We start from the raw sequence: 13,612 nt of genomic DNA, 5'->3' as shown, positions 1-13,612 counted from the left end.
TTCATATATGTTACATATTCAAATATTTAATGACTTATAATATCTCATTGTATGTATGTATATATATAATTTATTTGACTTACTTCTTGTTTGGGGGCATTTAGGTTGTTTTGGGTTACTGTCCTTATTAGAAATAAACCTTTGTACATAAATCATGACTTCTCTCTGATTATTTCTCAAGGGGAGAATTACTAGTTTGGGCAAAGGGGGTGGACACATTTAACACTTCTGACTGCCAAGCTCACCAGCCCAGGAACATTTTTCAGATTTGCCAGAAGCAACAGGTTTCAAATTTTTTTCAGAATCTTAGCAACATTGGCCCTAACAGGTCAGTCATTCCAGCTAACTTGGAGTTCAAATTTGCCCATTTACATCATTTAAATCAATCATTTTAATCATTTAAAATACAAATGATTGTAATCATTTAAAAATATTAATAATGATGATGCTCTTGGCTTCTTAAGAGGTCTTATTCTCAAATTGTAAATTTATCTGTAAGAACCAAGGAAGGAAAGTGTGATTACACGGCCACGGATCAGATGAGAAATGTCCAGAAAGTTCCCTGTAGGGGTCACTATTACTGTTAATTTCTGCCTGCGAGTTAAGAGCGCATTTAAGAATGTAAGCACATTCATTTTTAATGCCTGATTCGTTCCCATTCTCTAAACCGTAAAATAACTAATAAGACCTTGAAGCTAGAGAGCATCACAATGCCAAGTTTCTTATATAATGACAAATACCACTCTTTCCACTCAACATGCTCCTCAGTTTGAACTGATGAAATATATGCCACTCCTATGAAAGGCACTTACGCTTGCTCGTAAGAGAGGAGGCATTAGCTAATTGCCTAACGCTATAAAGTGTTTACGCGGCACAGAGTAACTTGAAGAGAAGGCAAAAACACTCATTGCTGTGGAAGACGGGATCCCCTCCCTCCACCTTCCCCTTTCTGCTTTTCCCGTGGGCCTCTCGGCGCTCTGATTCAAAACCTATCTCCACCGAAGACAAAAATCAGATGTTGTAATACGCATTCTATGGTAGCATTTGAGCACAAAGACGTGCTTTTTCATTTTTTAAGTGTTTATTGCGCGGCTCAAACAGGCCCCCGACGTTCCAGGAGCCGGGTCAAGGCGTCGGTGCGGACACACCTCCGCAAGGCAGCGGCCGTCAGGTGCCGGGCAAGCGTGTCAGCCTTCTCTTCAGAGCACGAGTCTTTCCCCTCATAAAATGCAAAGTAGCCAGCCGTCTTCCATTTCCCCCATCCCCAGCCCTCCTCACCAGGTGCCCGAGGAAGGGCCCGGGAGGATATGCACTCTCCGCTCTGGCGTTCACCTATTTAATGGAACCCCGTGGCATCTGCCCGCGGGGTCAGGTCCGGCCGCACCTTGCAGGCAGGCTGCCCAGCTGGCCAAGCTCTTAGGCCGAACCTGAGCTGGGCTGGGCTGAGGCGCCCGGGAGCCCGTCTAGGAAACCCAGGGTGTGTGGTCGTGTGGCTGGTGTGCAAGCCTTCAACTTCGGTGGGGGTGGAGAGCTCCTCGTTGCCCCTGGTGCGCTGCGTCCCGCGGCGGACGCTGGGCTCCGTAGCACTCTTCCTGCAGCTGGGAGTCCTTGAGGCTGAAGCCGGCGGAACTCACTCACCTGTCTGAACCCTATCTGGGCAGGAAGCAGGGCCCGGCGGCCAGAGAGCGCTGGTCACCGCCACCTCGGCAGGCGGCCCTCCGGGTGCAAGGACTTCACGGCCAGGGAGGCACGTGGGGGCGGGGGGGCGCTCTGCTCTCAGGAGCTCCAGGCCCCCGGGATCCGCGCCCCAGCTCCTTGCTGGTCCCTTTCGCTCCCAGGCACCCTCAGTTTGGCGCGCCCCGAAGGCCAAACGGGGCAGACGCCAGGGTTGCAGGTCCGAGACGCTCCGCCTCCTTCTGCCACTTAGAGTCACTAGCGCCAGCTGGAACCCTTACGCTCAGTCTTAATCTTCGGTCACTTTCGGAACTTCCCAGGCAAGGATTAGCTAGGCCCTCTGCCTCCAACCAACGCCGTGCCTGCCGCCTGCCTGGGACACCACCAGGACCGGGAGATCCCGCTCTCCCCCCGCCCGGGCACCGACGCCCCAACTTTTTACGCGCGGTCTGCGCCCGGCGACTGGGTGTCTGGCTCCTGTGCTAAGGGGCGTGCGCATCTTCCGGGTGCCGGCAGCGCTCCCATCCTCTCGGCTGGCCCTCCTCCTCCCCAGGAACGACTGTGGGCCTGATGAGCCGGGATCTGCAGGGCACTGGACTCTTCCTGGGGCTCTGATTTCGCCCCCGCCTTCCAATCCATCTTCGAGGTCGGGACTGAGCCTCAGGCGGCCAGGCTTCTTACTCCAAAAGTCAAGGCGGCCTTGTCTTTTTCTTTCCGAACGCGGGTGCCTGTGGCAGATCGGCCCGGCGCCCGGGACCGCGTCGCGCCGTCGGGTGCAGCGCGCACCATGGCCGGCTGCTGCTGCTTGTCGGCGGAGGAGAAGGAGTCGCAGCGCATCAGCGCCGAGATCGAGCGGCAGCTTCGCCGGGACAAGAAGGACGCGCGCCGCGAGTTCAAGCTGCTGCTGCTGGGTGAGTACCTGCGCCTCCCCGAACGCTGCCCGCCCGGCGTTTTCCGCGCTCCCGGCCGCTTCCCTCGCTCTGATCCCCTCCAGGCCTGGAGCCCGCGGGGTGTAGCGCGGCTTCTTCCTTTCCGGGGGGAGGGGGGGACTCGGAGGCCGGCAGCTTGGGGGCCTTACGCACCTGTCCTTTGCACCCTCCAGTTGGGCGACTTTCGAAGGCACGCCTTCCCTACCCAAAAACAGGCTGAGACGTAGCATTGGATCAATGTCTGCTTTGTTTGCCCCTCTCCCTAAAACCTCCCTCACCCCATCCTTCTGCCCCCAGCTTCTTCAGAGCCCCGTCTTGGATGTTGGGGTAGGTGGTGGGGAGCTGCCTGATGAACATCTTTGGGTGCAGCTCTAGGTCTGGCCGCCGTGCTCCTAGTTTTAAAGAAGTACGGTTGAGAGAGTGCTCACCGAGTGTGGACTGGGCTCGGTTGTGACCGCATCGCTGGGCCAGAACTTGGAAAGGTAGTAACCTCCCCATCTTGGAGAACTAAAAAGGGAGGTCCGGAAAATGGGTAAACCTGCTTTGAGAAAAGACAAAGCAGATACCTGGTCAGTACTAGGGCTGACGTCCAAGCCCTAGCCACTAACCCCACTGTGACCCCAACCGCCTCCCTTTGGTGACCCCCTTTGGCCAGGCCTTTGTGTTTGGAGCAGGCCCAAACCTCCCCTGCTCCGCTCCACTCAGCGTGTACTCCTTCCTAGTGCTGGAACTTGGCTGCCCCAGCTGCGTTGACTAGTTACTCATCTGGCTTTTAATTTTCCAAAACCGAAAATATTAAGTTTCCCCAACTTATGCCCTAGGGCAAGGATCCCACCTTTTCTGACTTTCTAGAAGCCTGTTCAATCCATTTGCTGTTTGAGGAATATTTACCTTTTCGTCCAGACCAGGATATTAGCTGTTAGATCTTTCCAGATAGTCGGAAGCGTTTCAACTCTTTGATCCCTTCCAGACAAGAATCCTCTTATACCAGTTTATTAATCTTGAATATAAGAAGTCACCCTCCCAGAAAGCTTCAAGGAAAGAAAAGTCTGATCTAGTTACGATAAAATGGAGAAAGCTTTTAGTCTGTATTGCCTTCAGGCCTGGGCAAAGGAACCCTTTTGCATTTATTCCCCTGGGGTTTAGGAGGTGTATGTGGGGGTTTCTGGCCTTCACCAGGCTGTGCTCCTCCCCACTGGGCTAGGTGTCTGCAGGGGGAGTGGGCTGCCCACCCAGAATACAGGCTGCCCCTCCCCCACCCCCAGACTCCCATGGGATTCCCTGCCCGAAGGCCCCAAGCCTGCTTCCATGGCCTCTCCAAGTGGGGAAGGGAGCAGACCTCCTCTCTGAGGAGTGGCCGAAGGGCAGCTGTTCTCTGGTGTTGGAAGAGCTTGGAAATGCGGGCTGATGGTCTGCAGGTGTGCCCCTGAGGCCTTCCTGGGGAGAGACGGACTCTGGGTGGGGGAGGGAAGACATTGTGTCCATCTAACAGGGTTGTTGAAACAACCTGTGTCTGGCCCAGAACCCGCCCCCCCCCCCTCAGGGGTCTGCGAACTCTAAATTGTACCTGGCCTTCCAGGTTGTTAGAAAGCTACATTTGTCAAGGGAGGAGGATTATGTGACAGTTGGCTAGCTTGATGACCTCCTTAAAGTAATTACGTTGGGCCTCCATTTGTCCTCTTGCCCCAGGCCCCACAAATGATAGGGGCGGGCCTGGCTTTGGTGGCATACTTTGTCTTTTCAAGGGAAGTCTGTCCCTTCTTTCATGGTGAAGTACGATGATTTGTGCCGGTGTATGAAGTACAGTGTCTGGAATACACCAGGAACTTGACAAATGCCGGTTGTACACTGAGCCATCCCACACTGGTGAACAAGCCTGTTGTTTTGGAGTAAAAATGCTTGCATTTACAGTCTAAGTAGGGGAGAAATGTTTGTAAGGTAAGTTGTTCGCCCTGGAGGTCAGGTTTAATACTGGTGACTAGAATATCTTCTTTGCCTCCCCCCGGCCTTTGCCCCAACCCTTTCCCTGCATCCTCCAGGCACTGCCTCGTCTCCCAAGATCCCCATTTTCATTGTGCCCAGCTGTGACCAGCCTACTGGCTCAGTGCTAGTTACTTAAAAACCACTAGAAACAGTTGCCGAGCCACATACATCTGTCAGGAACCCCAAGGAAGGACTTAAGAACTTTGGGTTTCTTTCCCTCTCTCAGGGAGCAGGGCACACTTCCAGTTCTCCCCAAGATAAAGGAGGAGGCAGTGACTTCAAAGATAAAGGAATCAGGACGTGGTGTATGCTGTTTTGTCCCAAGTCGTGCAGTTTGAGTGCGGAATTCACCTGAGTCTCTATAATGGGTGAATTAGATAAACCACTGCTCAGATGCCTCAGGTGAAAACTGCACTTGGTGAATGGGAGTTGAGGATCCTGTGTGGAGTGTGGAATGACCCGAAAAGCCACCAACCCTTTCACAAGGAAGCATGCTTTGGCAACAAAATGATTTGAGGAGGTTTCTGAAGTGCATTCAGTAGAGCAGTATCCTGTTTACACTTAATAAAAGCATAGGTCAGTGTCCACAGGGAAAGATAAAAGCTGCTATCTGGTTTGGGTTAGTAATTGCAAGAGGTCAATGTGATGCTTTCAGCTGAAGGAGATGGGGGGGGGAATAGAGAAGATGATTGAATTTGGTAGAAAGACATTCCTTATCAGTTCCTCAGATAAAAGTAGGACTGAAAGTAGTTCTGCAAAGAACCCTGACGAGTACTATTCAGTGCAGGAAGAAAGTGGACAAAAGCGATTAAATGGGGTAGGGGGAGAAATGGGATTTTTATTTTTAATATTAAATGAGGCTTAGTGAAGTGTTAATAGATTGTTTCCAGAAACTGATGGCTTAATTTTGGATGCAGACCTCATGTTGGAACTGTCTGGAAGGAATGTACACTGGGGAATTGGTATTTAACTTTGCTGGCATAGGGATTAAAAATGTAAGCTCTGAGGCCAGACTGCCTGGGTTCAAACCCTAGCTGTACGTTTTTTGGGGTTTTTTTTGCCACAGACTAGCTTCTCTTGGGTTTGTCTGGTAGTGTTAAGTGTCAGCTATCTTCACTCCATTTTTGAGCATTTTTAGCCACCAATGAGGTGTTACTTTTTATTTTAGTTGATCAGTTGCAGGTTGCATAGTAGTTTGTCTAAAATGTCCTGGTAGTGCTTTAACAGTAATGTTTTGCTTTCAGCTTCCCTTATTTTCTGAGCTGTAAGCTAATTTCAGTCTCCCTACTTACACCAAAATAGGTAAAAATCTGAGTCCCCTAAAATCTTACTGCATTGGTTATAACAATCTCATTTGGAGACTAATTATGTTCTAAGCTGGAAGTCTATTAGAGAAAGTAGCCTAGCAGGGCACCTGGGTGGCTCAGTCGTTAAACGTCTGCCTTTGGCTCAGGTCATGATCCCAGGGTCCTGGGATCCAGCCCTGCATCAGGCTCCCTGCTTTGACGGGGAGTCGGCTTCTCCCTCTCCCACTCCCCCTGCTTGTGTTCCCTCTCTCGCTGTTTCTCTCTGTGTCAAATAAAATCTTTAAAAAAAGCATAAGGAGGGTGGTCTTCATAGAAAGTGACAATTTTCTGGCTCTGAAGAGGAAAAGGAGTGAAATGGTAAAGTATGCCCATGTTCCTTTACTCTTCACTTGCTTCAATCCAACATTCTCCCAAGTGCCAGGCACTGCTCGGTATCAGATCATTTGTAAGTGAAGTGCTAAATTGGAGGTGTTTGTTCATGAAAAGTAACTTAGGAGGAGGATGGTCCTAAGTGCTTACTAGAGAAGGCAGTGCATGAAGGGGAATCCTCTGGAGGGATCATCTGAGTTGGCCCTTAAGAAACGGGGAGGTTAGGGTGCTGATGGCCGTCCACGTGTGGGCTCGTGTTGGACACACACAAACTTCTTCCCATCTACCAAGAGAAACTTCTGAGAACAGTAAGTGGTGTTCTAAAGCTCTGGGATGATAGGAAGGGGTCCTTCGAGGCAAGATTTCTTTGAGTTTTTTTATGTTTTGTCTTAGCCCTTTATGTGAATATTGTGTTCACTACAAAATAGATGTTAATGTAAAACTTCATTTTTTGGTACCATAATGTGCTTCAGAATGGGGGACTGATTTTTTTTTTAAATCTGTGACTTCTGTCCATTCTGGCTGGAGTAAGCCAACCTTACTAGGTAGTGTGCTTTTTTTCCATGACACAGCAGTCCCTCAAGACAGCTCAAGACGCTCTTCCTTTTGTCTTTAAACTAATACAGCGCTTTCTCAAACCATGGACTTTTACCCTTTGTACATTTTCAAATAAAGTATATTGAGGCATAATTTATATCCAGTATGGAACTCCGGATTCACGATGTTGCGTTCTCCGAAGATCCTCTCTGGAGGCGCACCGTGTCCATCTGCCCCTCATTGGTGATGTTCAATTCAGTCACTTGTTCAAGATGCTGCACATTGTCTCTACTGTCTAACAGTTTTGTGGGGAGATAGTTTTTAAGGCCCGGCAAATATCCTGCTCCTCACCAAGATACCCCTCTAGGTTTGGTATCCATTAAGGATTCCTGATCGAATGCATACCATGATGGCTACAGAATGCTTTTCCTAAATCCCGCACTCTCCACCTTGACCATTTGGCGCTGGACATGTTACTCTAAGAGCCTTCCTTTTGCCCCTATTTATTATCCGTACATATTCGTGAATCCCTCATTGGTTTTTGTTTCATCCCTGTACTTAATTGTTTGGGTGCTCACATTGTACTCAGTTTGTGCAATGAGACCCCCTTCCGGCTGCTGCTTGCATCAGGGCAACATGGCCCCATTTTTTTTTTTTTTTTTTTTTGAACCTTCGTTACTCTGGCATAATCATGAGCCTGGAGCTCCATCTGATGCCCTTCCCAGTTGGGGAATAAGCCATTCTCCACAGGGCCTTGGTTACTTTTAGTGGCAAATGGCACCTTTTAAGATGTTTAGGGCACTTGACGGGCGCCTGGGTGGCTCAGTTGGTTAAGCGACTGCCTTCGGCTCAGGTCATGATCCTGGAGTCCTGGGATCGAGTCCCACATCGGGCTCCCTGCTCGGCAGGGAGTCTGCTTCTCCCTCTGACCCTCCTCCCTCTCATGCTCTCTGTCTCTCATTCTCTCTCTCTCAAATAAATAAATAAAATCTTTAAAAAAAAAAAAAAAGATGTTTAGGGCACTTGAAACAAAGAGAGCAAATACCCAATTCAAATCACTCACCAGTATCAATGTACCTGAAGGAACCACATTCCTCGAGGCATGGAGTTCGAGGATGAATGTCTTGAGGTTGTAATGTTGTGAGCAGATAAGGGGAAAATCGGACAGTAGAGTTAGACAAAAACAATGTAAAAAAAAAAAAAAACTTCAAAGGTTTTTTTTTTTTCTCCTTTAAAGATGCCTTGTGGTTTATAAAAACCCTTTTTCTTTTCTGGTGATACCTGAATTTAAAAAGTTTTCTTGTAAGAACCCCCATGTGTGGAGTTGCAGGGAGGAGGGTAGCTAGATTACTAAGGCAGAGAGAGGGGTTTTTAGTGAGTCAGTGGAGCAAAGATAATAACTTACCAAAGACAAAGGTTAATATTCAGGCAAAAAGGGGACTCACCAGGACGTCTCATGAAAGGGAAAGAATTGAATGATAAAGACTGGGAAAGCACCAGTACCAGGCATTTCTGGGGCCTTCTACAGGGCCCAGCCATCAGCAGGGCTTGGCTCCATTCCCTTCCAAGCTTGAGAGCTCTCTGGGCCTTTCTTGCCCCAGTGAGAGCCCACGGTCTTGGGTCAAGCTACACTCCTGGATCAATCAGTTCTGGCCGGGGGCTGTAAATCAAGACCTGCTCTGTCATCTGAGCACCGATCGCCTGGGGTGGGGCTCCCTGGGGGTCAAGCAGCCCTTGCTGCAAACACTATCGAAGGAATCAAAGTGTACCAGCAGAAATCCAACGGTTCTAAAGGTGGAAGGCGCTGCCGGAGTCTGTGGGAGCCCTAATTTTGATTAGGATCAATTGGCTCTCTGCTGATGGATAAATTAATGGGTTGTCCTATCAGCCAGGGTTCTTGGTTGCAAACCATTTACGCAGAGAAATAATTTATTGGAGGGGAAGCAGGAAGTTCCCAGAACCGTTGGGAATTGGAGAGCAGGCTCAGCCGAAAGGGCATGATCCAAGGGAGTTTTGAATCACACTGCCAAGCACACAGCCAGGGACTCCTCCACCCCACAGCAGTTGAGGCTGCACTTACTTACACAGCAGTGCTGTAAATCGTCTGTGACTGTCTCCTATATTATGTGTCACTTTGCAAAACCTCAGGCCATCTGTTTGCGCTCAGGTGCCAGGGAGCTGGGGGACAGGCAGCATGGCATGATGGTAGGGACTTGTTCTCTGGGTTTAAAATCTAGGCAAGTAGGTCCCATTGGGCTGCCAACACCCTGTCTGGGCTAAGGCCACTTGCCTACCATTTTGAGGTCACTGATAGAACTAACATGTTCTCCGAAGGACACATGGATAGGAAGGTCAACAGTGTGAAGGCTCTGCTGAAGGGTCCTGATAGCTCAGACAGCAGGGTCCTGATACGTGGCCACAACTTAAAACCATGAAATAAGCTGCATATTAAGACTTGGGAAACTTGAGTTGCTTTTTTTTTTTTTTTTTTGGGTGGAGAAGGCTCTGAGTATTGGATATAAAACCATAAAAAAGACATTCTTCTCTCAACCCCAGTGTCCTCACCAGGAAAATGAAAGTTTTGGATCAGGTGACCCCTGATACCTTTCCAATGCTGTCCTCGAATATCTTCTACCAGTGGTTCTCAAAGTCTGCTCCCCGGCGCATCGGCATCTCCTGTAAACTTGCTAGAAATGCAAACTCTCAGTCTTTATTATGGCTGTCTGGATCAAGTTCAGGAGTGGGGCCAGCAATCTGTATGTGAATAAGCCCTCCAGATGGTCCTGATGCATGCTCAGGTGTGAGAACCTCTCTAATAGCATTGGTCTGGCGCCCAGAACTGGCCAGCCTCTGATTGTCTATACCTCTAGGCTCTAAGGCAGATACCCTTATTTTTCAGCAAATCTCCAGGAGGTCCCTGAGACTGACCTGTCTAGGGCATGATTTTTTTTTTTTTAAGGTTTTATTTATTTATTTGACAGAGACACAGCAAGAGAGGGAACACAAGCAGGGGGAATGGGAGAAGCAGGCTTCCCGCTGAGCAGGGAGCCCGATGCGGGGCTCCATCCTAGGACCCTGGGATCACGACCTGAGCGAGCCGCCTAAGGACTAACGACCTAGGCAGACGCCGCCTAACGACTGAGCCACCCAGGCGCCCCTAGGGCATGATTTCTTTTTTGAAGTGGAATAAGTCGCTCTCTCATCAACTTGATGAAGGGTGGTCAGAGTCTGAGCTAGGTAATTTGTATCATTATTTAACGATTGTCCCCATGTGCCAGGTGGGTGGGCAAAGAGCAAGCACACGTGTACGTTTACCTCAATTAAGAGTCCTTATAAAAACAAGTGTTTGCATTTGTATGCACCCTTATACTTTGATGTGCTACTTAAAAAGTGATGCTCCTATAAACGGCAGGGCCTTAGATCTAATAACTAAAAGTAGTTACTTTTTATCATGGACTAAGTGGTATAGAGGAAGCATATTCTAGTAAGAGCTGCTACGTATCTGTCTTCTCTTTGAAAAATCACATGGAAAATTGGCTGGTATTTCCAACCAAAGGGTACTGTTCCTGGTTGTTTAAAAAAATTTAAGTAACTGATGAGTTCTCGTATTTTGTACTTTTTAAAAATGAATAATAGGAGAAGAGAACATTTATCTTTTATTATTTTGCCTGAAAGGTGTCTTCTGGATTGTTGGTCCATTGTCAATGACCCACAGATGGATTAAGCATGCTACTGCTCTCTTGAATCTGCCATGAATAACAAACACCTTCATTCTGAGTGACTCATTCCCTGAATTTTTGTTTCTGGTGCCCAGCGACTATGTAATTGGGAAATACAAGCTAATTGTATTACTAAGCAGTATCAAATAAATGAAGGTGATAAATCATGTCCAGAATCCTTGTCTAATCTACATAGTGTTGTATTTCGTAAATGCATGTCTGCAACTGACTGGAAAAACTTAAGCTCGTCTCTACCACAGAGTTTGAGAAACAGAAGTGCAAACTTGCATTTTATGAATGGAGAAGAAAAGGTCCAGAAGCGTGAAGAGACTCAGCAGATGTCACAGGGCTCAGTGACTAGTAACTAAATGGCAGTAAGCCAAGGCTTGGAGTCCAGTCTTCGTTGCCAACTCCTTTTTTTTTTTTCCCCATCAAGTCAGTCTGAGTCCTCTTGTTGGATTTCTTAGTTTCTAAGGCAACATTGATTATAAGACATACCACTGATTTGAAAACAGCTTTTCAGGAAAGCAAACACCATAATAAATGAACACATCAATGCAAAGGCATCTCGACTTTTAAAATGTTAATTTGTGTGCCAATAAGTCTTGGAATCGAGGATTTAAAGGCTATTGATTTTTCTTTTTTTTTTCTTTATCAGATAGTACAAATCTAAAATAAAAGTACTCCAGTTACTCATATAGAACTGAATTCACAAAACCAGTTTAAGTGCTGAGATTAAAAGAGAAACCTCTGTGTATTGCCATCATCCCACCTGGTTCTGTTTCAAGTAGAATGTGAAAAAGGTTGTTTCCTGGATTAGTGGGACTGTTAGATATAAAGAACGTTAAGAAAGAAAGAAAGGAGAGCCATGAAATGTTGTGGGAGATCTAGTGACTGAGTGATGGTGGAGGCATCCAGGCAAAATATTCAGTTTGGGAAGAGTTTTACATGAGACCTTGAACTCCATGAGCATTTTGTTCACACTGACCAACTGCCTGTCCCCTCCCCTGCCCCAGTGCTGAGCGCAGACCTTAGCTTAAATATTGGTTGAATAAATATGCTTGTCTCTTTTTCTTCATGAACTAGCAGATGGGTAGTATGAAGAATTCCTTATAGTAGCTGGAGGTCTCTGTTGTTTGAGGTACTTTAGGAACATTCATGAAAGGAAGACTGGCGTGGGTTGGATCTTGAAGACAAGCAAAGTAGAAAATTCCAGAACTGTTTTTTGTTTTTTTACATGTCCAATGTCTTAGCTACCTACTCATGTTGACAGTTTATGCTTAGAATGGCAGTGTCAAATTATGAAAATTGAGCCCGGGTCCTGGAATAAAATGATTAAGGAGGGCACATGTTGTGATGAGCACTAGGTGTTATATGCAACTAATGAATCATTGAACACTACATCAAAAACTAATGATGTACTATATGTTGGCTAACTGAACATAAAAAAAACTAAAAAATTTGGTAAAATAAATTCCTTGTAGTTGCATAAGGATTTTTCCTAGTAACTGTACATAAGATTTCAATCTGTAACCGAACTATAGTTGAGAAATTTTTTCTTCTCTATTGCTTTATTCTGAAATAATTTGAAAAATCGTAACTCATCATAGTTTTAATATAACTTTTCTAAATATGTGTAGATCTGCCTATATAAAAATAAAGGATTTTATATAGGCCTCATGATTTTAGAGGGTCCTCTCACACTTAATTTTATGAATAAGAAATTTCGAAGCTCTGAAAAGAGAATCAGTCATTACAAGGACTTAAATCCTCTGAAGCTTAAGACCTAGTTTGGTGTGTTGGGAGCCATATCATAGCCTGAGCAAATTTCACAGGAGAGTGACCTCTTTCTGTGCAGTGAACAGAATCATCTTATATTGCCCTAAGTGGGGATGTTGGAAGTGGCCAGGCATGATGTGCTCCACATATAAATATATTGCATTTGTTGATATAAATCTTTGTAATTGGTGTTATTTAAATCCATGGCTTGAAGATTTTAGGATTTTGAGTTTGTTTAAAAAAAAAAAATTCAAGAGAATTAACAAAACAGGACTTCCCACTTAAACTTGCCAAGTAAGAATGTTAAAAATATTGTAGCATATTCATCTAAAAGGCCGTTTAAAGAGTGCCATTAGAGTTAATTCTTTTCTTCACTTATCAAAAATGGAACTCCTTGAGCAAAATTGAAAGGTCTTCCCTTCTCTCCCTGATTCATCCAATTCTACCTATCTGTGTCTCAGTAAATGGTACCACTGACCACTCAGATGCTCAGGACAGAATCCTGGGTGTCTTCCTTGATTTTCTGCTGTACCTGACACTAGAAAGGGAAATTATAATAATAAAGCTAACATTTATACATCCAATCCTCCTCCCAGGCACTTGAATGATCTCATTTATTCCTCACCATTAATATTAATATCACCATTAATATTATCCTTTCCATTCTACAGATGGGGAAACTCAGGCCCTAAAGCAAGGTTCACCAGGGGCAGAGCCAGGGTTTGGATCCGGGTAGTCTGACTCCAGAGCCCTGGTTCTTTTTTTTTTTTTTTTTTTTTAGATTTTATTTATTTGACAGAGATACAGCAAGAGAGGGAACACAAGCAGGGGGAGTGAGAGAGGGAGAAACAGGCTTCCCGCGGAGCAGAGAGCCCGATGTGGGGCTCGATCCCAGGACCCTGGGACCATGACCTGAGCCGAAGGCAGGCACTTAACGACTGAGCCACCCAGGTGCCCCGAGAGCCCTGGTTCTTAATCACAGTCCTGCTCCCGTCTCCCAGAGCCAACACCTCAGCAAAATCTTCTCCAAGAGGCCAAATCTCTACTGTGCCTATTTCTTGGAATTCTTTGCAACATCTCTTATTTGAATTCACCAACCTCTCCCTCACCCTGAGTCTAGTCTCCACACTGCAGCCAGAGTGACCTTGTGAAAACAGAAATTGGATTGTTGTTTTTCTGCTCAAAAAATCTTTCTATGTGTTTTTATTGCCCTTGGGTGCAAATCTAAAAATCTGTGCGTGGTGTGTGAGACACTGTATGTGTCCCCTGCTGCATTCTGTGCCATTATTCCCTTTGATCACTCACTCCTGCCTGT

At 46.5% G+C, this 13,612-nt stretch overlaps 1 protein-coding gene across 1 annotated transcript in view; it reads left to right on the top strand.

The window, feature by feature from the left end:
* The first annotated feature begins 2,461 nt into the window (after window positions 1–2,461).
* GNA14 (G protein subunit alpha 14) overlaps window positions 2,462–13,612 on the top strand; it is a 185,342-nt gene continuing 174,191 nt past the window's right edge. Inside the window, exon 1 of the mRNA XM_021689376.1 lies at window positions 2,462–2,585. Coding sequence (XP_021545051.1) covers window positions 2,462–2,585 — 124 coding nt within the window. The remainder of the gene's footprint in view (window positions 2,586–13,612) is intronic.

This window comes from Neomonachus schauinslandi, chromosome 13 (genome assembly GCF_002201575.2).
Source record: "Neomonachus schauinslandi chromosome 13, ASM220157v2, whole genome shotgun sequence".
In the NCBI taxonomy this organism is placed as follows: domain Eukaryota; kingdom Metazoa; phylum Chordata; class Mammalia; order Carnivora; family Phocidae; genus Neomonachus; species Neomonachus schauinslandi.
The sequence above is the reverse complement of the archived record's forward strand: the minus strand, read 5'-3'. Positions and strand labels throughout refer to the sequence as shown.